We start from the raw sequence: 25349 nt of genomic DNA on the forward strand, positions 1-25349 counted from the left end.
TTCACTATTTAGGTTAATTGTACAGTTTATCAGTTGTTCTGTTATTGTTATGCATTAAATGCATAAATTATGTCACTAATTCAGGGTTCGTGAGTTTACTCAATGACAGAAAAAGGATCCCTTGAGAAAAAGGTTGGAAACCACTCTCTTAGTTAATGTTGCGTATTTAAAACACAGAAGAAAGACTAAAAATACAAATCCCATCAGTGGCATGGACTCGTTTTATTCAAATAAATAAAACAAACAGCTACATCCAAATTGAGGATTAAAATCTGAAATACAAATAGGTTTAGATAAATGGACTTATGAAAACTTCACAAATACACACAAAAAGCTTATTGCTGGCAAGCCTCCAATACAGGAAATAAACTGTTAGTATAAACTGTCAGTTCAGATTTTTTGAAGTGGGGTTGTAAGGGATACTTATCCATAGCCAGTATATGACATACAGCAGATGTTGGTTAGCATGCTCCAAGTTTGGAGAAGTGGAAGGAGTCTGACATGGAAGCTAAGCAATCTCCTGCTGTGGACGGGGTCAGCACAAAATGTGTTTTAACAAACTATGCCATAGTCACACAATAACACAAACTAACTGATCAAGGCAGTGGTAGAGCAGCAGCTCCTTTCTTCAGCAATGTTAAATTACTGCACCAGCCTCATTATCCTATTGGTAATCAGTCTGAGAGCAAGGTAAAGCACTATAATACTTTTAATATATCACACTTTTAAACTGATACTGATTTTTTTTTTTTTCTTTTTCTTTTTAGGTGGCTAAAATTTGTTTTGTTACTGACCTCATCCACAGCAGTAGATTGCTCAGCTTCCATGTCAGATTCCAGCCTGCTTTTGCAAACTGGGGGCATGCTGACTGACATTTACTGTATGTTATACACTATCTGTGGTTAAGAACTTAATATAACCCCGCTTCAAAAAATCTGAACTATCCCTTTAAACATATAAGAGAAAACATTTCAGGCAATATACAGTATGAAGGTTAAATTCAATTAAATAAAATCATCTCAGACTGATTTTCATGAATCTTATGTGCAGCTTCCTGTACATTAGTATAATACACTGTCCTGCACATCAGCACATGAAATCAACATTTTGTAGCTTCTTCACTTTGACTGATTCATCTAAAGCATGACTGGAAGCAATTACCTCACTGCAGAGGGAAATGTAATGCCATATAGATGATATTTATTATACATATTTTTGTGTTTTCGCCACAGTATCCTCTCCTGAATGTTACTGAGCACTACAGTGTACTTTCAATGTCTTTATAGTCATGTTAAAGCAGCTCAAGTCATTTTCACACCTGTAGTTCCTTTTATTTGGTTCAGGCCGAGGGAAAGCCGAGGGCAAATATAACATGTTGCTGCCTTTTAATTCTGCTGCAATGTTCTTCTTCATGTTCTTGTTCTTCACACTTCTCACTTATCACAAGTGAACCAAGACAAGTGAACATGAAGTCATCTGGACTGCAAGTCTGACAGCTTTGGCAACTGAAATCAGCTCCACATAGACCCACATGGATCAAATCAAATTCTAGTGACTGACACCAGGTCATGTTACTCTTCACTGAACCTGATGGTTGATTTATGTTCTCTGGATTTATGAGCATGTATCATGAAACATGACAAACAGGTAGAGAGGCATGTTGTGCTGTAATATCATGAGGGAAGATTCTGTGTGTTCGCTACTGTTCCACTGTTTGTACTGCTTTTAAATTTCTGAAGTGTCAGGGACAATCCCTAAAGCATAGACATGTTACCATGGTTACCAAAAGCACTGGGTACCGGTCACATTTAAACTGATACCAGTACCAGTTCAGAGAACTCGAACGAGGTGCCCAGCAGTACCTTTTTCAGCACTTTACCATTTGAACAAGCAGCAGGACTGATGTAATAGACGTAAAATAAATCCTGCTCCTCTGCTCTTTTCTAATCCCACATAGAACTAATGTGCTGTCTGTCTGCTTGTGTGTGTGTGTGTGTGCTCGTCTAAAAGTTATAATTAGTAATATAATTGATTGTTAAAATATGGTAGAAATCAACAAAGACCAGACGCTGAAACTATCACAGCAGATTGGCGCTATAGCAACAGCTTGGGGCCGTATGCATGCCACACCTTTAATCGCCTGGAAAACACACGCAGGTTGCGTCTAAGGTTGCTAAACAACCACAGCAAGCACCGCATCAGCCTATTTGCCTGAAATCCTGAGTGCAGAGCTGATCTTCTTCCAGGCACTGTTTGTGTAGGCCTGTTGTCTGTCTAAAGCTCTGACAGCTCTGCACTAAAATGATTAACTTCTTCTCCACAGTTATCACAGACTAATATTTATGGATGAAGGGAAAGGTATCTGTCAGCTGTGATTGGTCGGTCATCATCACATGACATACCGTGCACGCTGCTGCGTTCCAAAAGTTGAACTCAGTTTATCTCAGGGTGTAGCGGTCGCACCCTGAAAAACACGGGCTTGGGAACACATGCCTGCTGCATTGCCGTAGCTCTGGCGTTTGAGTGCACCTGCTGCACCTCTACACTAAAAACAATGAATCTGAGGGCGCAAAAAACACGGCATGTGTACAGCCCCTTAGTTTGCTGGGAAACCAACGGAACAGCTGTGGAGCTCTGTGCTCAGGGATGCTTCTACCTCCCGTCTGAATTTGAACTCTGTGGTTCCATGGAGCTCTGTGGCTGGCTTCCAGGCTTCAGGGTGCTTCACAACACGTTCCTCCTCTTGTCTAAACCCCACATTCTCACCCAGATGTGCTTTCAGGTACCAAAATTTCACAACATTAGATTTCAAGTGGCTCAGTACTCTGTAGTACCAACATTATTCCGTTGATATCCTTAAAAGTACAGAGATCAGTACCCAACCCTAGATAACAATTGATTCTAATCAGTTCATTAATGAGCCCAATTGGATGTTTGTGCGAAATTTGAGAAAACTCCCTCAAGGTGTTCTTGAGATATCATGCTCACGAGAATGAGACGGATGCAAGGTCACAGTGACCATGACACCCAAATTCTAACCAGTTCATTTCTGAGTCTAAGTGGCTGTTTGTGCAAAATTTGAAAATTTTCCCATCAGGCATTCTTGAGATATCACATTCACAAGAATGGGTCAGATGAGGTCACAGTTACCTTGACCTTTGACCACCAAATTCTAATCAGTTCATCGCTGAGTCGTCAAGAGAATGTTTGTGCCAAATTTGAAGAAATTACCTCAAAGAATTCTTGAGATATTGCATTCACCAGAATGGGACAGACAACCTAAAAACATAATGCCATCGGTCACAGCTGTTGCTGGCACAGAGGCATAAAACCCCATGACTTCAACAAAAGTGCTTCTTTAGGGAGAGAGAACATGGTCTTATCTAAATCTTGAGAAAGTTAACCCTGTGAACCTTGGTCTCCAGTATCCCCGTCATGTGCTTTGTGTGAATCACTACCTTCCTAAGCCTTTTCATTCCACAAAAAGTTAACAAAGAAAGTAAAAAAAGTTAAAATTGAAAGTTAACTGCATATGAATGCATTTTGTGTAAATACTTCAAACTACATTATCTTTATACGCAATGTTGCTGCTTTACTGTTACTCTATCCAGAAGACACTGGGCATCGTTTCTCAGCATCCACAACTGAGCATCACTGAGAATGAAAATCCTTTAAATATGGCTTCAACATTACATCTTGAGGAAACATTCTTTGGCATTGCTCCACATTTGTATTCCCTACAGGAAGAGAGAAGAAAAAAAAAACGCTTATTATGAACATGACCTCTTCAGTTGTCCTGTAACCTTCAGATAGCCGATGTGTTGTTCTGTACCTTTTTACACATGCTGATTTGCATGACAGCATAGTTGATGAGTGCTTCCCGCAGATCTTTGTCTTTCTGCTCCTTAAAGCGCTGCATATCCACCCACGCCCTTTCAACATGCTCTCTGCAGCGAAACACATCAAATAAAGCACACAGGATATTGGTGAATGTATTATCTTAAAATCATGACATCGACAGGATGTGTGATTTTCTGCTTATAGGTCAGAAACGTTTAAGGCTGCTTTCACACACAATATGCAAGCATTAAATATACAATATATAATTTTTCTGCCACAAAATAACTGAAGACAAAACAATTACATCATTGCAGTCAGTTTCTCCTAGCTTAGACTCACAAGTCAGTCTTTAGACGCTTTGCTTAACTAAAGACTAATGTCTTTCTCCCTGATTTTGTGTTTAGATGGGCGGATATAATTTCAGAGTTTAAAAAAACTCCCTACGTTGCAGAACCAATAGTAAATCCGCAGGGCGGTCCTTTGGTGGCTCGCTGAACTCTTGTGCTCGTAAACATAGTCCGACTGCATTAAAAGTTTTAAACAAAGTCGCTGTAAGTCCTTCATTTCCACAATCTTGTGGACTGAGCACACATTTGATAAAACAGAGTTAAATCTCTCAGCATCCATTTTCAAGCTCTCTTTGTGTTTGTTTCCTTGTGGACGAGAAAAGGGGGAGTGCACATTTCCGGGAGGGCGTGTCCTTTTCTAAACTGCAAGAGGCGTTGCTTTGTTGCTGGCGGTTTTCTCTGGTGTGTTAAACACACTTTAGAAAGGAGTGTCCCCAGACTATCAGAAGGCGGAGATCTCTGATTGTCTGGTGGAGAGACTACTCCTAGCTAGGGTTCCTTAAAGGATCAGTGTGTAAGAGTTATGGGGATTTAGTGGCATCTAGTGGTGAGGACTGCAGATTGCAACCAGCTGAAACTTCTCCTGGTTGGGTTCCTTAAGTTTTTAATGTTCAGGGGCCGTATTGATATTATGTAATGATTTAATGTGTGTCTATAACTCTGCTGCCTTCTTGGCCAGGTCCCTCTTGAAAAAGCGATTCTTAATCTCAATGAGGCAAACCTGGATAAATAAAGGTCAAATAAAAATAAAAAAAATAAAAATTCACAAAGCTTCCTAATACAAAGAGCTGCTCCTAGTGACAGAATTCTAAGAAAACACCTTAGAAATGTGACATTTTCTTAGAATTTCCCCTTAGAGTTAAGACTAGGTCTTTGTCAAGATAAAAGTTATTCACAGAGCATCTTAGACCTTAAGAGAGCTCCTATGGTGAAAAACTGTAAGGAGTAGGGAGGAGAACTTTACAGAGGCTTAAAAGATTCTTTAAGCAGAGGAGAAAATGGCAGAAAGACAAAGAGGTCCGAGAAATATTCTCTTTCTGGATGAAAGCGTGTAAATGAAATGTTACAGATTAGACTGTGCAGAAAAAATATGTATGGTTGATGCTATTTCAAGATACGCACACATTGCCCACCTAACCTTGAAATAAATTGATCACAACACTAAGACATTTGGAAAACTGGAAAAATGCAACAGTGCAGCAGTGATGACTTGGGTCTGTCTCAACCTTCCACCAGCAGAGTGATCACATTAACAATGAAAACACTTTCACATTTAGCAGTTCATTTAATTTTCACTGGGTGTCCACGCCTTGCAGGCTCACAAAAGGGCATGTCTGTGACAGCCAATCACACTTGTAAAAGAATGTGTCATACCTAGCAATGGGGTCAACCACACCTCCTCACTATGATAAAAGTTTCTGTCCCTTCCTTGCTCAGAGTTGCTGTGAGAACTTTGCCAAATCACTTCCAAGCTGACACTCCTTGCTAAACTGGGGATGCACCGAAATGAAAATTTGTGGCCGAAGCCGAATAATATTAAACGCTTGGCCGAATACCGAGTACCGAATACCGAATATCATTGTTTAGTTTTTCATTAGTTTTTGCAGATGAACCCCCTCCAGATTAGTGTTGTCACAGTACCAAAATTGGATCCCACTGTACGATACCAATGAAAATATCATGGTTCTGAGTAGTACCACGATACCACAGCGAAAATGAGGCAGATGTGCCTTTTGTCATTTATAAAAAGATAAATCACTTTTCTATAATACATCAGTGATATTTCAATGGAATAAATTATTTTTTTGACTTATTCATACTTCAAAAACAGCATCAATGAGTGATTAACATAGGAGGGTTCAAAATAAAATAAATAAATAAAATAAGAATCAACCAGCCACCCTCCTCCCCTGACAAGTAAAGAACAGTCCCTAAAGTGCGGTGAGGTTTGTGGAGCGTGAACGGCTCGTTTCTCCTCTGACACATCACATACCTGTGTTCGGCTGGCTCGGCTGTTCAGGTACTTCTGGGCAGTCCACACGCCAAGAAGAGGATATTATTGGAGCCGACTTATCCGTCGCCGGTAAGCCGATGGCCACCGTATTTGACAGGAATACATTACTGTCTGTGTCTGTGAACCCCGTTCAACCCACAATCAGTGGGATTCGCCTTTCGTTTCTGCTGCTGGTTGAAATCTGTAGGCTGCTCGCACAGCGTGCTGAATGATTTAAGCCTATTTTGCTCGCTCAAAACTATTTTTAGTCGCAAATACAAGTGTGGTGACAGGTGGATTGCCACACTGCCGACATTTGGGAACTGCCCATTGGTTCCGACAGCCCATTAGTTCGACATCCCATTGTTCCGACCATATTAAACTCAATGTTCCGAAGTCCGTTCCGAAATCATCATGATGCCCTGTGGTTAAGGTCTGGTTAGGTTTAGGCACAAAAACCACTCAGGCCACTGCTGAAATTTATACATTTTGATACATACAGGTAGGCTATACATATTCCAAAAGTACACCAAAGCATACATTTTCGTTTCCAAATATTTATTTGAAAACAAAACCATTCATACGGTCAATAAAAAAACATTTTGTTAATAATAAAAAACGAATGTAATCTCAAGAGTTACCGCGCCAGCCGGTGGGACTGCGGCTGAATCGCTTCCAATGTTCATTCATTCATTCAATCGTGTGTGTGTGTGTGTGTGTGTGTGTGTAGTATGTCAGAGAGGCAAGGCAAGGCAAGGAGAGGAGGAGTATCAATAAAAAAAAAAGTTTCCACTAATTATTTCGGTGTTTATTTCTTTCATTCTTAAGTTGTTGTTTTTTAATTGAAATGCGTAATATAGCCAACAATATTACAGACCAAAAGTTAATCTAATTTATTATTGTAGAATGTATTTAGCAAATCACCACTTTCAACTGGAGGCACGGCACAGCAGCAGCGCAAAAAGGCATTATAAAAAGCCGACAAATAGTGTTAATTAATTGACATGAGACATTGGTGAGGTTGTCAGTCCTATTCTATAGTCTTTAATATTTTTTTATTTTATCATAACTTCTCGGTAATTACTCAAAAATGTATTTTTTGTATGCTTCTGAGCACACGGGCAGCATAAACCATGAAGTTACATATGACGGTCTGGCAGACCGTTGCGGCGCTTGGAGGGGCCCTGTAATCCCGGCGGTCCTAGTGTTAAACTCAATTAAAAAATAAAAGCTAACAAAATAAAAGATGCCTGGTACATTCAGGCCTATCAGTTTGTAGAACAGTGCTGAACAGTTTGAACATGAGGCTGCACTGCAACGTACAAATCACTCCAAATCAGCCACTCCTCGTGGCTGCCTGCGCTTTCCCTGTCCTCGCGGCTGCAGCTTGCGCTCTCTTCATCTGCTTCATCGCCACTGCTGTACACAATTTAAAAAGTACAACCACCCATAATTCATGTAGGAACTGCTGCAGCCAATGTGCAGCCGGCGGGAGCTGCAGGACGACTCAACCACCATGATGATTTTTTAATGTTTTATCAGGCAATAACTATTCCAGACTCTGCTCTAGTGTAATTTTTAGGGCAGGATTCTGGATTCGGGACAACTGCTTGGATTTCGGGACTGTCCTGAATTTTTCGGGACATCTGGTCACCCTTGGACATTCTCATCTCCATCCACCCTTTTCCTTATCTCACTCATTAGGCTGCTATAAGAAAAGTCTGCAACCAGGTGACTGCCAACAGAAATTGTTGCCTATAATTGCGACTTTTTTTTCCTAAAATACTGATTCTGATTTCATATAACGCACTAAAGTAGACATGTATAGGCTACAATTAATGATGGCATCTGTAATATAGTCAACAGCTTTTTTCCTAAAATACTGCTAGTTCTGTGGCGTTGCCTAATGTCTACAGTGTGCTATAGGAGCGATAATTGACGCGCCTCAGTCGACATGCGTCAATTATCGCTGTCAGTGCATTTGGGCTAGGAGCTCTCAGAGAGTATTCTCAGAATGTATGTGAAACGGAACACTTCCAGCTGTCTATCTGTCAGCTCTGCTAAATTTGTGCTAAATTTAGGCTCTTGTCTATTTTGCAAGTCTTGGTGGTGCTTTTTGTGTTTGCCGTGAGCTTAAGGAAATCAACTCACCAGTCTGTAAACTCTCCTCCTGCCAACATCTAGCTAGCTAGCTAGCCAGGCTGAGGTTTTTAAATGTAAACAGTGTGGTGCTGCCATGGTCAGGAAAAGCGACCCTGCGGCTGTCTTGTTGAAGTCTGGACGTGTGAACAGTTAAATCATTCCACAACCAGAAACAATCCAGGAACATGAACAATTATAAAGCAGCAGCTAACAATGTAAGAAGACGAGTTGTATCTTGTAAAATTTCCGTGTGGTGAATAAATAATTGATTGAGTTACAAAAGACGAAGATCTAAATAGTATAAAAATGTGGCCTTAAACTGGATAAAAAGTCAATTTATATTTAATTTTTTTTTAACAGATTTCTCTTAGTTGAAAATGTTTTGGATAATGTAAGTACACAAATTATATAAATTTAGTATATTGTTCTATGCAGAAAAGTTAGATATATCTTTGAGCAGTGTACATGACTCACTCGCACTCGATCGTTTTCTCCTTGACGGTCTCTTCACCCTCTGCGATCAGCTCCTCCAGCAGCTTCAGCCTGGCCTCCCTCTGCTCAGGTGCCTCCTGGCCAAACAGCTTGTTGGTCATTCCTTTAAAGGAGAACGTCCGCACAATCTAAGGGACGACGTCAACACAGAAAACTTAATTATATCATAAAATTCTCCTCAAGTCATACCTCGGTTAGACATGACAAAATAGGCCATCTCTATTTAAAAATAACAGACAAAGAAGGAGTTGAGTAATACATGTAAAACATAAGCAGAGTGTACCCCTGTAGCCAGCTCCTCACGCTGCTGTTTTTTGGAGATGAGGTCCTGGGTGGCCATCTCAAGCTCAAACTGGGTCAGCTCATGTTTTCTGCATACTGCCCTGTCAAAGCAAAGTTAACTACATAACATCATAACAGCATGCTGCTCCTGTGCTCCAACACAAGCTTTTAACATAATGAAGGAACACAAAGAGCCAATATCCACTGAACACAGATGTAATACATTAAAACACACCACCAGCCACAAGACAGTTCATGAACGAAATACAAGATGTTACTGTTCATTGCTCTGTAAGTTCGATAACAAATCAAAAATTTTGCTCTGGTTTGGTTCAGGTTCGGCCCGCTTGCTGCTGTGTTGTGCTATGGCCTATTCAAGTGCTGGAATTTGTTATTTACGTGACAACGCCTGAATGCAACACAGGCTCACTCTGAGCTGAAATTAAACGAGTGCTCATAATTTTGTCGGTTATGGTTTGTTGTGTTTCGCCGTGGGCAGAGCAAAAGGAGAGTGAAGAGTTGGAGACAGCTGGAATTAGGGCCGTAACGGTACATGTATTTGTGTCGAACTGTTCGGTACGCGACTTTCGGTTCGGCACGACCCTGTACCGAATTATTAGGTGCAGGATATTATTTTATTTTATTTTGTTTTATTTTAATTCCGTTTTTGCGAGCCGAGCCATTTAAAATATCTAGTTCCCCGAAGGACATAATTGAGTGACGGACCGAGTCCCGTAAATCTCCGCTTTCACTTTGTGCAGCGCATTCTCACATTTTGACAACATGGCAAGTGAGCCTGACGAACCTGAAGACCCACCCGCAAACCTTAAGTCCTCCGTTCGGGAACACTTTGGTTTCAGCGTAAAATACGAAGATGGAAATAAACAAGTTGACAAGACAAAAGCAGTGTGCAGACACTGCAGAACAGCAGTCGGGTATGTACTTGGAAACACGTCTAACATGCTAACGCATCTAAAGCGACACCACCTGAGTTTGAACGTTAACCGGTGTTGCGGATTTACTCGTGACCCTGTTAACTGGCGACCTTCAGCCGAATGTGTCTGTGGTTGTTGTAGTGACAACAGCTGTTTTCAACCAGGAAGAGAACAGCGTAGCTGTCCTCGCGAAGGCCTCTTTATTCAGTTTTTCATAACAATATCAAAACATAGCCGACCTTTGGCCATAAGGTCACATTCGGCTGAAGGTCGCCAGTTAACAGGGTCACGAGTAAATCCGAAACACCGGCACGACTAGAAAAAGCAATCTGGTGCAAACTACGATATCGTCGTCGATTAAAAAGAGAGTGCGTTTCCCTGACCATCACGCTAAAGAAATAATCAACACCATTGGCGTAAAATTGTTTAAGCTGCACTTTAGATATAAGCATGTTTTGTTTACTGCACTTTAACAAAGTGGGAAAGCTAAGTAAGTTCCTAGTAAAACTGAATCTGAGCAGGCTTTAAAGCTGACCAGCTGCACTATACTTTTTATTTTAATTGAGTAAAGCAGAAATTTATATTTCTATTTTCATTCAAACAATGTGAAAAAGCAGGATTTTATATATATTTGTTTCATTCAAAAATTGTGTAAAAAGAGTTAACTGCTGTGGTGGTATGTTTTAATAAGGTTACCAATGAGTAAAAGATATTTAATAGTTGTCTATTTTTTTTCATTACTGTACCGAAAAAAAAAACGGACCGTGACTTGTGTACCGAGGTACGTACCGAACCGAGATTTTTGTGTACTGTTACACCCCTAGTTGGAATCCATGTGTCTCTGCATGAAAGCTTTACGAATAAAAACACCTGTGTGACAACTGACATTAAACAAAAGATCAGATCCTCTATGTAGCTCAATATACCTGATTCTGATCAGTTAAAAATGCTTTGATCGACCCCGATCCCAATCTTGGAGATCAGATCAGCACATCCCTTCTTAAAACATTCTCGTTATCTACAGGCAATTTAGAGTCACCAACTAAGCTATCCCCAACCTGTCTTGTCTTTGGACTGTGGAGGAAGCTGGGGTGCCTGGAGAAAACCCACACTGACATGGGGGGAACATGCAAACACACAGAAGGGCTCCCTCCTGAGACTGAACCACTCTTACTGTGAGGCGACAGTGCTAAGCACTACACTGTGCCACCCCTCTTTCATATGATATCAAAAATATAATCTAGTAATAGTTTCGAACCAGCAATTTCATTATTTGGACTAAGTGCCTCGCACTGGCGCACTGAAATAACAGCTGTAATTCATTTAGAAGCTACAGCTGTTATTTCAGTGTCCCAGGTAAATATTTAATAAACTTTAAGTAAATGTAAGTATCTATCGAATGTGAATGGACTTGGAATAGGATCAGGGCCAAAAAACTTGACTGGGACTTTTCTCATTTTCATTTCTCATACTACATGGTAACATCTTCTGTTGTAGCACATTCTACTGCTAATGGAGCCATTATGTCATAAGCCTTTTAAATATTTAGTGAAGATGTTGCTAAAATTGGGTCTTACCTCAGAGCTTCAGCATAGAAGAGATACTCTTTCAGTTGGTCTGCATAATGTTCCTCTTCTTCTAAGATATCATCTATTGAGGCAGCAAATCTACAGGTAAGCAACAAACAAAAACATCAGTAGTGGCACTAATAATCCTAGAGAGATAATATCTGTCAAGAAATTGCATAAAACTGTAATAACTGGGACAAATGTAATTAAGACAAGGCAGAGAGTCCCATCAAGCACTCACGCATCCATATGATGACCGGCACTTTGCAGTCCATCTCCCATCTCTTTCTCTATGGCACTCCACTCACTGCAGTCAACACATGGATGTACACACACATTTGCAAATTAGAAACACTGCTACATTTGAAAAATACTGTCTTCAAAAAACTCTCAGGTTTTGTTTTTCAATATGAATAATAAGCAGTGTGGAATTAATTTGTACTGTATGTAAATACAATTGTTGTAATAACATTATGATGATCACATTTAATGCTTCTGAATTTTTGGAGTGAAGAACATTTTGTAAAGGTAGCAGAGAATCTGTTGTTTGTCATTACGGGACATATTTTTTTGTTTTTCACTCTTCTTCTTCTTCTACATTACCCTAAGGATATTGGGTAATGTATGCACAGATTTTAAGGTCCTTTAAGGTAAAATTGTGATTTTGGATTAATATAACTTTGAGACTAAATTGAAAATGATACACATTGATCAGTATTTCAGGTCCTTTTAAAGTCATGAGCAGATACAATATTACATGCTTGTTGTCAAACCTGAAAACTCTTCCATAGTTCCCATGGACTTTGTAAACACCGTAGAGTCGATCTGCAACTCTCTAGAAGAGACACAGAAAAGACATGAAAGTAAATGTTGATTAAAATAAAAACATAGGAAACATTTCATGATGAAATTCAGATTTTCAGCTGAAGGAGCCCAGTGGTATTCAAGTGTATTTTCTTTTATTTATATACAAAAATTAAAAATCTTTGTCAAGTTACTTTAATGACCAGTACCCTCTGGTTAGAGATTGTTTGGTCAGTAACCGTTTCTGAGGTCAAGAATTAACTTTCATTCTCAGTACACAAATTTAATTTCTTCCCAGAGACTCAGCTAAGAACCTGCCACTAGCTCTGACATTTTTTTTTACAAAGTCACTAGAATTTATACTTTCATAATAAAATGTAAAAACAACCTACAGAAAATGATAAACTGAATCTTCATCTCCCCTCGTCTTTAGAGAGCTTTACAGTGAGTTTCAGCTCAGTGTTTATCTGTCAAGCCTACAACTTCTGGTTCACTCTCGCTGCTCTCATGTAGTGCCTTTACATTTTAAAATTGTGTTTTTTTTAATATCCTGCTTATGAGTTTCAGCATGTTAACACCATATCCCATATTTCGAAACCCAGAGAGCTACTTGGAGCTTTCCAAAAGAAATCAGGATACTGCTTTATGTATAAATCTTATCCCGGTGATTGAGTGCTGACGACTGCCTCCGCAGGTGCAGCTCCAGGCAAGTGATGTGGCAGAAATACAAACAATAGCAGCAGCGACAGCTTCTTTCTTCTGGAGTGGTAAAGAAACAAAGCTTTGACCTCTGGTAATAAAAGAGGCTGCATATCTTTATCCACTGCTCCCCTGTGCTATGTAGTGGTAGTAACAAGGTAGTGCCATTGTGGAGGACAGTGTTTTAAGAGTATAGTGGCTGTTTTCATGAATAACATTAGATCAGTATGGAGTGTGTGTGTGGTTGAGACAGAGAGTGACAGTGAGTGTGAGATTGACAGCTGTTGGTGATCGGAACAGTAAAAAAATTAACAGTTGAGTTGTCAAGTGGTAGTAAATGTAAATGGTTTGTTTTTGTGAATATCACAAGTACCTGCGCAAAAAGGAAGCAGTCATCAGTGAGTGGGTTTCTAGTATTTGTCATGTATACAGGGAATACGAATAGGCTGATTTCTCTGTGCTCAAATAAACACCACATCCCGAATATGATCCTTAACTGGATCAGCCTCATAAACAGGTTATTAATGTCCATGTAAACACACTCATAGTGTCGTGTTTTGCAGCAGCAGGCAGCTGTTTTCAAAGAAAATGCTGTAAAAACTACCTGCTCAGCAACAAACAGCAGACACAGATAGCCAGAGAACATTTAGCAGCAGAATATTGAACGTACACTTTTTAGGGGCAGGAGTGACATAAAAACCAAGACTCCAAATGAATGATAATGTTGCGTTGTAACTCCTGGATGTGCTGAGAAGTTCAATATAACAACTTGAAGGAGATGACATGTTATCTGTGTGTGTGTGCGTGTGTGTGTGTGTGTGTGTGTGTGTGTGTGTGTGTGCACGTGCACACACACCTGTACTTATATCTCTGTGAGGACCTTCATTGACATAATGCAATCACTAGCCCCTTACCCTGACCTTAAAGGGACAGATCACCCCAAAATTAAAAAAAAAAAAATCCCCGTACCTGTGGTGCTGTTTATTAGTCTAGATAGTTTTGGTGTGAGTTGCAGAGTGTGGGAGATGTCAGATGATCACTGCCTTCTCTCAAATATAATGGAACTAGATGGCATCGACTTGTGGTGCTTATTGTGCATCTACTCATGGATGAGAGTCTGTTGCTCATGACAGCCTGGGATGTAAACAATAATGGCGTCCTCTTCCGAGCTGTAACGGTAGCTAGCTCAGTAGTGCCAGGTGAGCTAACAGTAGATGCATGCTTTCTTCTGCACAGTGATACAGTTGACGAATGTAGTTTAGTAGAAAGTAAATTGTTCCTACATGAAACTGCTCACAACAAGGGCTTTGGGTTATCTTGAGTAACTGGGTCATGATTTTGATGATTTTTGATGATTTTGGCGCTTTGAGCACCACAAGCTGAGTGCCATCTAGTTCCATAATATTGGAGAGAAGGCAGACATCTCTAAGATTGATAAATAGCACTGCTGGTAAGAGGAAAAATATCATTTTGGGGTGAACTGTGCCTTTACCCATCAATGCTCAACTCTAACCTAAATTAAACCACTACCTGAACCTAGTTTTAACCCCCATCAGGCCTTTGAAGAAGTGAGAACCAGGCAAAATGTCCTCACATTCCAAAAATGTTCTCACTCCGTTGGTTACAAACATGTTTTGGTACTCAATAAGTAGCAAGTACAAGTACAGGCGTGTGTGTGTGTGTGTGTGTGTGTGTGTGTGTGTGAGAGAGAGAGAGGGGTATAGAGACTTACTGCTCGTGCTCGGAGCAGCTGAGATGTGTGAGACTGCAGCTCATCACTGTAGTGTTTCATCTCCATGAAGCGTCTGAGTGAGAGAAAACAGAAGGCAGTGATTACAATTTCCTTTACCTACAGTCTGCCTACTTATTCTAAAGTTTACATGTATTTAATCTTCCTTTAAGTGATGTTCTTTAGTTTAGCTTTTTCTTTCCATCTGATGGATCTAGAGCTGCAACAATTTGTATAATACTTCATTATTATTTTAATGATCAATCAATCCCTTTTCAAGCAAAAATGCCAAAACATTTGACAGCTCCACATACTCAAATGTGGGAACTGGGTTGGACAAAACAAGATATCTAACAAGACCAGCTGTTGCAATGTTGTTGCTGCTGGTAATCATGTTATCTTGTGCTCTAGCTTATGCGTTCACTTTTCACTGATTTCGGATGTTTTATAGACCAAATGATGAAGTTATTAATCAAGGAAAAAAAATATGAATTAGTTGTTAGGTGCAGCCCTAGATAGATCCACTCATTGGGTCGAGCACTAGAATTGATCATATCTGTAATACTAATAAAGGGTACAAAACATCCTTCTGCCTATAAACAATTGACATCTTTTGCACCTCAGTTATGACAAACAAACAACAAACATACAGCTCCAACTTTAAAATACAACTCCTAATAACTGGGGATGGCTTATTTTGACATTAAAGGGCATTTTTGACAACATTTTCAACACAGCTGAGTCCCTCTTACAATGTGTTTACACTAACACTAACTTACTTATCTGGATTTCTCACCCTGAAGGTGGCACTGAGAGCTCTCAGCCTGGAATCTGCCTGAAACAGGAGTAACAAGAGATGGTCAAGCTTTGTCAACGCTAAAAATCTTGCTACAGATTACCTGTAAGAACAAAGAGATTCCACAAAGTACCTTTGCCTGAAATCCTGTCTCATACACCACTTCCTTCCAGCCATGTTCCTGCCACACACAGCAGTGAAAATGTTTAATTTAATGAGCCACTGATCTGTTTGTTATCACTTGAGTGGCCCAGAGCTGCAGCATGTACCTCAGTCAGAAAGTGGTGGAGGATCTTGTCATTGGAGAGGACGGGATGTGATGCCACACGAAGCAGGAAGTTTTCCAGCCCGACCCTGCGGCGCTCCACAAAGTCTGGGTCCATGTTGTCTGCCGACAGCTTGTGCCACACAAACTCTGCCTGCGTGCAAGAGAACAAAGAAACTGCCTGCATTCAACATCTCACTTGACTTTTATGTAGTGTCTTTACTTTAGCTTGACTGTTTGTCTTTGGTTTCATCAGTTGTATGTTTTGGTGAATTAAAATGATAACTCTCCTGAGCAGTTGACTTTTATCTTTTGTCATGGCAGAAACAACGGAAGAAAACTGGGACAGAAACTGCTAACTGTTGACTTTTGCTAATACTGTTACATTGATGATCATATTTATGTGTGATGCAGCCATCCTTATCTTAGCAAAATACTTTTAGTACCACAGAAGCAATTATTAAATGTTTGTTACCTTCATAAATGATAATTTGACTTCAGATGGAAAAGCACTTGTTCTATACAAGATAACCCACATTACTTTCTTAAGAACTTTTGGTCGGTTTATGCCTATATAGATCGTATACAATAGAGAACTGACAATAAATGAGGAAAGAGACAGAGGGGATACAAATGCAACACAAGCCTCCAACTGTACTTCAACTGTGGACATGGCAAATAAATGGTTAATGTCTTTAACCTGTCGACATCCCTAATTTTCTTTCATTAAGGTCTGGTGTGAATGTGTAGCTTAATGGATGTGCATGTTTGTCATCTTGCCATTAGAATTTCTGTCAATTGCCCTGATTTTACTTGTCATGACCCAGTTACTCAACATATTTCACAGACTTAATTGTGAGCAGTTTCATGTAGGAACTAGGGCTGCACGATATATCGTTTGAACATCTCCATCATGATGTGTGCATGTGCGATAGTCACATCGCAGGACATGCAATGTTTTCTCTTTTTTTATGAACATGTAAACTTTTGTTTTGCTTCAGAAAAGCAGCTCTGAAGAAAGCTCTTTGCTCTTCTCTGCTCGCCTCCCTCTCTGAGCACTAAGCAGCCTCTCCCCCTCTCATGCACACGCTGCAGTCACACACTGAAAATGAGCAACATGCAAGAGGGAGAAACGGTAAAGGAGGATTTATGCCTGGTACACACTACACGCGACTTTTCTGCCCATTCTGAAAGTCACTATGTCACATTACATGATTGTGGAGTCATAAAATCGTGCTGCGACTTGGCCAACAGACAAGACACGCTACACAATGGTACACACCAAGTATCACCAGTCAGTATTATCATTTATTATTTATTATTATTTCAGTCACTGTGTCTGTCCATGTGCCAGCCGAAATGTTGTTGTAGTCAGCTGAAAAGCGCCAGCAGATGGCAGGAGCTACATTTGAAGAACCGTACGTAAGCATACAAGTCACTGAATCCTACAAATGTTTCACAATAAAAACCTACTTGCAAAATGGAGGGATTCTCTCAGCCGAACTTATAAGGGGCTTTTAATTTGAAAAAAATACAGGAAGTGTTGAGTTTGACATGACGGCTCGATGCATTAACTTTATCAAGGCAACAGGAGCGGATATAAAGTAAAAATATAAAGAGACAGAGGGACTGTAGTCTGTTTCAAATGAAGCTGGTAGCCTCTGTAGTTGTGGTGAGTAAAAGCCCCGCCATCCATCCATCTTCTAACTGCTTCATCCTCTTGAGGGGGTGACACTAGAGCCTATCCCAGCTGACACTGGGCGAGAGGTAGGGTACACCCTGGACAGGTCGGCAGACTATCTCAGGGCTGACACATAGAGACAGACAACCATTCACACTCACATTTAAACCGATGGACAATTCAGAGTTATCAATTAACCTAATCCCCAATCTGCATGTCTTTGGACTGTGGGAGTGCTCGGAGAGAACCCATGCTGACACGGGGAGAACATGCAAACTCCGCACAGAAGGGCTCCCACACCCGGGATCGAACTGGGAACCCTCTTGCTGTGAGGCGACAGTGCTAACCACCACACCACCGTGCCACCCAAAAGCCCCGCCACTATTTTTTAATTTTCTTACTTTGTCATCTGGTGAAAATACTTGTATTTTTTAATATTGCAATATATATTACCAAAAAAAAAAAAATCGCAATGTCAGTTTTTTCCAATATCGTGCAGCCCTAGTAGGAACTCTTTTCTCTTTACTGCACTACAACCGCCAACAGTATCACCGTGCAGAAGGAAGCGTGCTTGTACTGCTAGCTCACTTAGCACCAGTGGAGGAGGATGCCGGGTAACCGTGTCTTGATTTCAGGAAGGTGACACTGCTGTTGCAACGCATTCTCACTCTGGCCTTGTCACATATTAACGTTTGGTCATGGACTTTCCACGTTGAGATATGACGTTCAAGGCACCCTGGATGCACTGGTTGTTGTTCTAGGACGCCAGAACAAAGCATGAAACTTCCGTCTGATACATGCATTGTCTATTTTCTAATTACACTTCCTTTTTCACAGGAAATGTACAGTTTGCATACCGTCTCTTTCAAATTAATTTCACTGCGTCAGTACGAATTGAGTTTTTTTTCCCTTCAACAACAAACGAACATGGTTAAATTTTGCAAACACATGCACATGGTTGGGTTTAGCAGTTAAAGCACGTGATTGGGTTTAGGAAAAAAGAACAGGGTTTGGCTTTACAATCTACACCAGCCTCCCAGTTGAAAGTCGATGGTTGTTGGACCCATTCACTACCCCTCCCACCCACCCTGCTTCCACCACCTTAACTTTCATTGTTGTCACGCTTTGTTTCCCCCTGATGCCGCTGTTAAACTATAACAGCAATAACTGTATATCATGCCAATGTAAAACGACAGCTTTTTTCGTTGTTGTCTGATGCCAGAAGTCACTGACCAAGCACCAGTATATACTGCAGTTTCAAATGTATGTTTTGGCGCTTTGAGCACCACAAGCCGATGGCCATCTAGTTCCATTATAATGGAGAGAAGGCAGTAGGGCTGTCAACGAATATTCTAAATTCGAATTTAAATTCGAATTTGAAAAAAAAATGGACCTTCGAATGTGAAAATTGATATTCGATTGTGGAGGAAAAAAAACACCACCGCAACTGTCCTCTTTGCGAGTGGGCGTTGGCCTGGGCCGCTGCACTGAACGCACTGCATAAGGCCACACAAATTCTCGCACGAGCTGGAGCACTTCCGTTCACATCAGACGCGCATTTCTCCATGCTGGTCGACAAACGGTTCTGCTCCCAGCTGTTGTCTCTGTCACCCGGCTTGACACATTCGCTTACGGCTCGCGCAGAAAATAGACCAGAGCCGGCCACTGAGCTGCGCGGCGCGGCGCAGCCGGTGTGGATGACACAATGTTAACATGGGCGCCGAAAGGAAACTGGCTTCGCTTCGAGGCTCTTCACAACGCTTCCGCGAGCGGTGTGGCCTGACGGGTCAGAGAGGGGGGGCGAGCGAGAGGTCCGTGGTCGTTTCTAACGTAATGTTTTAGATACCTGTTTTATGTGTTTTAATGCGTAGGTAGGCTATGTAAATGTTTTCAAAGACGTTTATGTTGAAATAAAAATATATAAAATAGTAAAAAGTTTCCTTGTATTAATACATATACAAGTATGTTTCCTTGTATTAGTTTGCCCTCTTGTGGACATAATGCGAAAAAAAAAATTCGAATGGTTCGAACCTATGAGTTATTTTTAGAAGGAATATTCGAATGTCATTTTTGAGTAATTTTGACAGCCCTAGAAGGCAGACATCTCTACGGCCAATATCTCCAACACTCAGCAACTCATACCAAAACTATCTAGATTGTTAAATAGCACTACAAGTAAGAGGATAAATATGTAGTTTTGATTTTGGGTTGAACTGTTCCTTTAAGTTGCTGGATAAGGTAGTAAGTTCAGAGTGAAACTAACTGGTTACACAGTGGCAGTTATAAGGTTCATATTTGTCATTTTACAACATGAGGTTGCACAATGTGTGGAAGTTAAAGTGTTGATGCTACAATCAGACTTACAATCAAACTTATGTTCAGAGGAACAGTTTGCTGGTTTTTATTTGGGGATGAGGACTGCAGAGTGAAGCCATTACAAAACATTAACTGTTACCAAATTGTTTAATTAGCTTGGTCTCATTTTTTCTGACCATTAATTTTTTTGAAATGCAAATAAGCAAATAAGTTAGCTAGAAACAAGTGGTGATTTCTCAACCTACTAATTCTTGACCTGTCACATTTTATTAGACATTTCAAGGCTGCAAGGATGCAATCCTCCGAGTATCACTAAACTCACCCTCTTCTCTGGCAGAGGCGGGACCACGATGAATGGATAGGTAACTAACAGGTAGTTCCGCAGAAGTTCAAATTCACTGTATCTCCTCCACAGAGAGTCAGGGGCTGGGTTGCGACCTTCAGCAACTGCATCCATTGGCCTTTAAAGATTGAGTCACAGTTAAGTTTTTGGTAAGTTGTTGTTGCACAGCAATAAAATACAGAAGGAAATGCATGCCCTACATAAGAGGAAGTACAGATGTCACAACATCTCAGCTCAACCCACAACACTTCCTTCAAATGACTGATAAAGGGTGTTCTGTTCTCACCGTGTTTCGACAAGGTACACGGTGAACGTCTCCTGCATGTTCACTGCATTTTTGCCACTCCTTTTTTCAGCCTCAGCAACACAGATCTCCATCCTGCGCAGGAGAGTGGAGCCCTCCTCCACCATCTGAACCATCACATCACACAGTATCATTGACAACACCTCTTTGCAACATATTTGGCTCATTGATCCCACCAGTGTAATTGTTGGGCCAATAGCTAGCAGCTGTCTATATCAACTCTGAAAGATGAGTGTGAATAATGGTCAAGTGGTACATTTTGTGATAATTTACCTTCTGCATCATTTTAATTTTGATCAAAATGTCTTAACCCTTTAAATGATACTATTCTAAATACCATCATGAGTTGTACTATACTACACAGAAGAAATAAGAAAGAAGGATTAAAGACAGGAGGGATGACTCTTCCTCAAACACACAGTGACGCTAAACCACATTTTATCCAGCTCTACTGTCAAACTATGACACTTTTGTTTAGGCCTAATAAATACACAATAATATAAACAACAATAATAAAAATCAATTTTTTAAGGGAGGGTGCAGTTACAGCAGACTCAGACAAACATTGCACATGATCTAATCCTCTGTCTTCTTTGGAACACTTTCATCACCATCTGGCTTTGCAAAAATTGTAAATAGCCATCTAAGCTTTACCCTTCGACTTCCTTGTTTTTTCAACTTCTTTTTTTTTTCCTTTTTTGGCAGGACTGTTTGGTTTTTGAGGCAATCTATGAAATATTTTCATCACTAGTTAGTTGTTAAGTAAATCCTTGTTAAAATATCTAGCTAGCTAGCTAAATGTATTAGGGACACGTAAAAAGGGGACCTTGACAAACTGAGACAGTGGCTGTGTCTGAAATAATTCACTCATTCACTACTCCCTACTCACTAGGGAGGGAGTTCAATATAGAGGACGATGTAGTGAGCTCATCTGCAACATGAAAAAGCACTTTTGGACACTACTCAGGTAATTTTTCTCTGTGCCATTGATTACATCATAGCTGCTGCAAAATTAAAATGTCATATCAACGTTGGCTGGTGAACCATCCATAACAAATACTGACATGCATTTTTGTGATAAAAACAAGAAATCATACTAGACAGTGTTTTCTCCAAATCAATAAATAACGTTACAAAGTACTTTGTGGCCGTTTGTGTTGTGAGCTGTGCTGCTCTGCTCACATTAAATGTGGGCCTGGCAGACAGACAAAAGGAAAGAAAAAAACACAATTGCAACCTGTCCTACTTATTTTCAGTTTAATCTTTGTTGTGTTGAAGTTTGTTTTACCAGTCAGTCATGTAATAACTTGTAAATTTAATGTATAACGTTATGCATTACACCATTACGGCACAAATAAGAGCTAGTAGCAACCCAGCTCGCTAACATTAGCTAGCATTATTAGCCCTACTCTGTACAGTAAAAGTACTGTACAGGGAAATTCAATTTTTTCACTCTTGCTGTCAATTACACACAGGTCTGAACACATACATGCACAAACAGGACCTGTATGCACCAAGTGGAGAGATGTCAGAGTGAGGGGGCTGCCTTGGTCAGGCGCCCTGAGCGGTTGGGGGGTTCAGTGCCTTGCTCAAGGGCACCTCGGCAGTGCCCAGGAGGTGAACTGACACCTCTCCAGCTACCAGTCCACGCTCCATATTTGGTCCGGACAAGGACTTGAACAGGCGACCAACCCACTAAAGAAAAAAGCACTAAAGAAGATCAGTTGCCAATTCATTTTAATCTCTTCATGGACTGACGACTACACATTATACTGACAGTTTATTACATGGCAAAGAAACTGGTAAACAAACTTCAACATCTTGGTGTCTGTCCCATATAGTCTGTCCGTTCCTTTGGCACAAAGCATGATGGGATATATTGCTTGGTTAGTGACCATCTGTTGTACACAACTTTTCACGGTGCACTGTGGGATACTTTGAGTTCACTATATAGGGTATAAAAATTCTAAGTATACATTTGGACAGCACTACAAAATGGCAAACTCACAATACAGTGGACTATATAGTGTGTAGTGAGTGATTTCGGCCAGTGATTTTTTAATAATCTTATTCACCATGACATACTGTAACTATATGTAGATGTAGACAACATTTGTTGTCATTGTTGTGGCTATTGCTCTTGTTCATGTTTTTGTTATGTCTTGTTGTGCATCGTAACCTTTATGTCTTGTTTTCAGGAATCTGCGTTGCTGCCTTTCTTGGCCAGGATTCTCTTGCAAAAGAGATTTTAATCTCAATGAGTCCATTACCTTGTTAAATAAAGGTTTTTAAAAAAAACTATTCATTGCAAGGTTTTTGATGGTGTGCCACGCCCTCGGAGGTGATGTCAAAACCACAGTTCCTGTACCTGCTACTGATGAGTTCAATGTTGATTTTTAGTGATGTTAGTATACACGTTAAGGTAAAAATGATAGAAACTCTTAAAATAAAGCTTAACAATCACACTTTAATCATTGTCCCACTTTATCTGCATTCACCCTGTTTGTTAAGCACGCTAATGTTAGCATTAAAATAACAGTCACACACAGACTGTATAGAGTCACATAACATTAACTTTGCCTCAGAGTCCATTATGACGCAAACTATTTAAATGGCGAACATATTAACTGAACTGGCCTTGCCAACGTGTAGCCTATTCATTTCCATTTGGCTAGCTTGTCTATGACATTACAGTATTTAAGCTAGCTCTGCCTTGAGCTTTAAACTATGAGCCCATACACTGTAACATTATCCCAGCCTTTACCCGCTGCTGTGCTAAGAGCAGTTTTACAACTATAGCGTGGAGTGGAAGCTGCCGTTTTTTACCGTGTTGTTCAAGCTGTTGCTCCCGTCTGCTGCTGTGTGGTCAGAGTCGTCGTCAGTAGCCACCGACTCTTCCCTCCCATCCTCCGCCATCCTCTTTGCTAGTGATGATGGTGATCTAGGACGCATGCGCAAAGCTCCCATCACCCAACAGATGTTAAGGTTATCCTCCTGAGAGCAGTGCGTGTTTGTCCTGTGATACCGAGGGCTTTATTTTGAACACCACACATGCAGGCTTACTGAGTCCCCATGTGCTGTGTAAACGCCATCCTGAGCTCTCTAAGCGTGTAACACACATGAGTATGTGAGCAACAGAACTCTTCTCAAAAAAAGGGGGAAAAACACTTTGCAAAAACACGTTGCATGTCAGGAGGGAGATAAGTAATCAAAAAGATACATTGTTTCTGTTTTTCAGATGCATGTTTTTTTTTTTTTTATCAATGAGAGTCTTAACTATATTATATCATTATTTTAGAAGTCTATGTTAGTCGTAAGCCTTTCAAAAAACATTTTAAACCAATGTCCTCACTGTGGATCAGCAAGACCTGCTTCTCATTTCTCAACCATTGTCCATACTTCGGGAAACAGGAAAATCCCCAGGGACAGGCAGTAGAGTAGGATGTTGAATGTTCAGAGAAGGACATATTAGCTAGGAGAGAGCCTGAAGACAACATTATTGACACTCAGTGCCCATTTTGTATGAGCAGTGACAAGTAAATTATAGAGCTCTAAAGTTCGAGCCATTTAACACAGATTAAAGGCAGGGTAAACAGAGATTATTTTTTCTTGTACACACACACACACACACACACACACACACACGCACACACACTCACACAGTATGTATAGCCAATTAAAAGCATGTACAGTACCTATAATATTATAGTTTTATATGTCAATTGAGCTTCATAATGTAAATGAACAGAAGGTTGCTTTAATGTAATGTTTGTGAGGGCAGATTCTTTTCCCCAGTGCTATAAATTATCAGACAACAGCAAATACACAGCACACAGTAACATATTGGACAACATCACAGTAATGACAGACAGGAGTGCATACTCAGGCCTGTTCAGCAAGTATGAGCAAGGCCTATTATTTAAGGCAGCTATGGCTGTGGGGATCAGACTTCTCCCAAAGCGAGCCCTTCTGCACCTCAGTGCTCTGTACCTGCACCCACAGGGAGGGCAGTGGGCTGAGGTGGTGACTGAGTGGGTGTGTGATGTCCTGTTCTATTGAGGTAGCAATGCGTGTAATAGCCCAGGGGTTGGGTGTGGGGAGACTAGTTGTCCTGGCGGTGTTGGTGATGCGTGTGAGTTTTGCCCTGTTACTAACTAATGACAATGGTACAACAGTAGAAGGAGATGGGGACCAGTCCCTTAAGCTTGGGGATGGCTAATTAATGTTCGTTTTGTGGAAAATATTGACCAGGTATTCACTACAAGGGATATGTTATAATTGAAACACTAATCAATAACATTTTTGAGAAAAAAAAAATCTTCATGGTATGTTACTTACATCCCAGTTACTTAATTTGTGTAAAAAAATATTCACGCATTTGTTCTTTTGGGTCTCATTATTACAGAGCATCTTTTGTTAATATTTAAAAAACAAAAAAAAACAAAAAACAGAAATAGTACATACTTTATGTTGCCCTCGCCAGGTTACATTACTTTGTAACATTGTTGACAACACCACATAGGGGAATTTCACCCCCAGGAAATTACCTGGAAATTTAAACTCACACAGGTTCTAAATTACTTGAACAGAGGCCATGGTTCCAACAGCAGGACATTAACACAAATTCATTTCACAATATATCTTTTTTAAATGACAAACTGTCATTAACGGGATAGTTCAGATCTTTTGAAGTGGGGTTGTATTAGGTACTTATCGATAGACAGTATATTACATACAGTGGATGTCAGTCGGCATGCCTCCAGTGCCAGCAGGCTGGAGTCTGGCATGGAAACTCAGCAATGCACTGCTTTGG

The 25349-nt window shown here is 40.4% G+C and overlaps 1 protein-coding gene across 1 annotated transcript; it reads right to left on the reverse strand.

Annotated features, from left to right (window-relative positions):
- Positions 1–203: 203 nt before the first annotated feature.
- On the reverse strand, positions 204–23488 carry LOC117249413 (sorting nexin-4-like). Its single transcript, XM_033615061.2, has 14 exons — positions 23363–23488; positions 20519–20643; positions 20212–20350; positions 15897–16046; positions 15761–15808; positions 15611–15666; positions 14835–14907; positions 12373–12434; positions 11841–11906; positions 11609–11698; positions 9098–9197; positions 8797–8942; positions 3833–3947; positions 204–3737 (listed from the first exon to the last, which is right to left on the reverse strand). The coding sequence occupies exons 1-14, from the start codon at positions 23486–23488 to the stop codon at positions 3690–3692; spliced, it is 1344 nt and encodes a 447-aa protein (XP_033470952.2). The 3' UTR covers positions 204–3689.
- Positions 23489–25349: the final 1861 nt, after the last annotated feature.

Source organism: Epinephelus lanceolatus, chromosome 23 (assembly GCF_041903045.1).
Source record: "Epinephelus lanceolatus isolate andai-2023 chromosome 23, ASM4190304v1, whole genome shotgun sequence".
NCBI lineage: Eukaryota > Metazoa > Chordata > Actinopteri > Perciformes > Serranidae > Epinephelus > Epinephelus lanceolatus.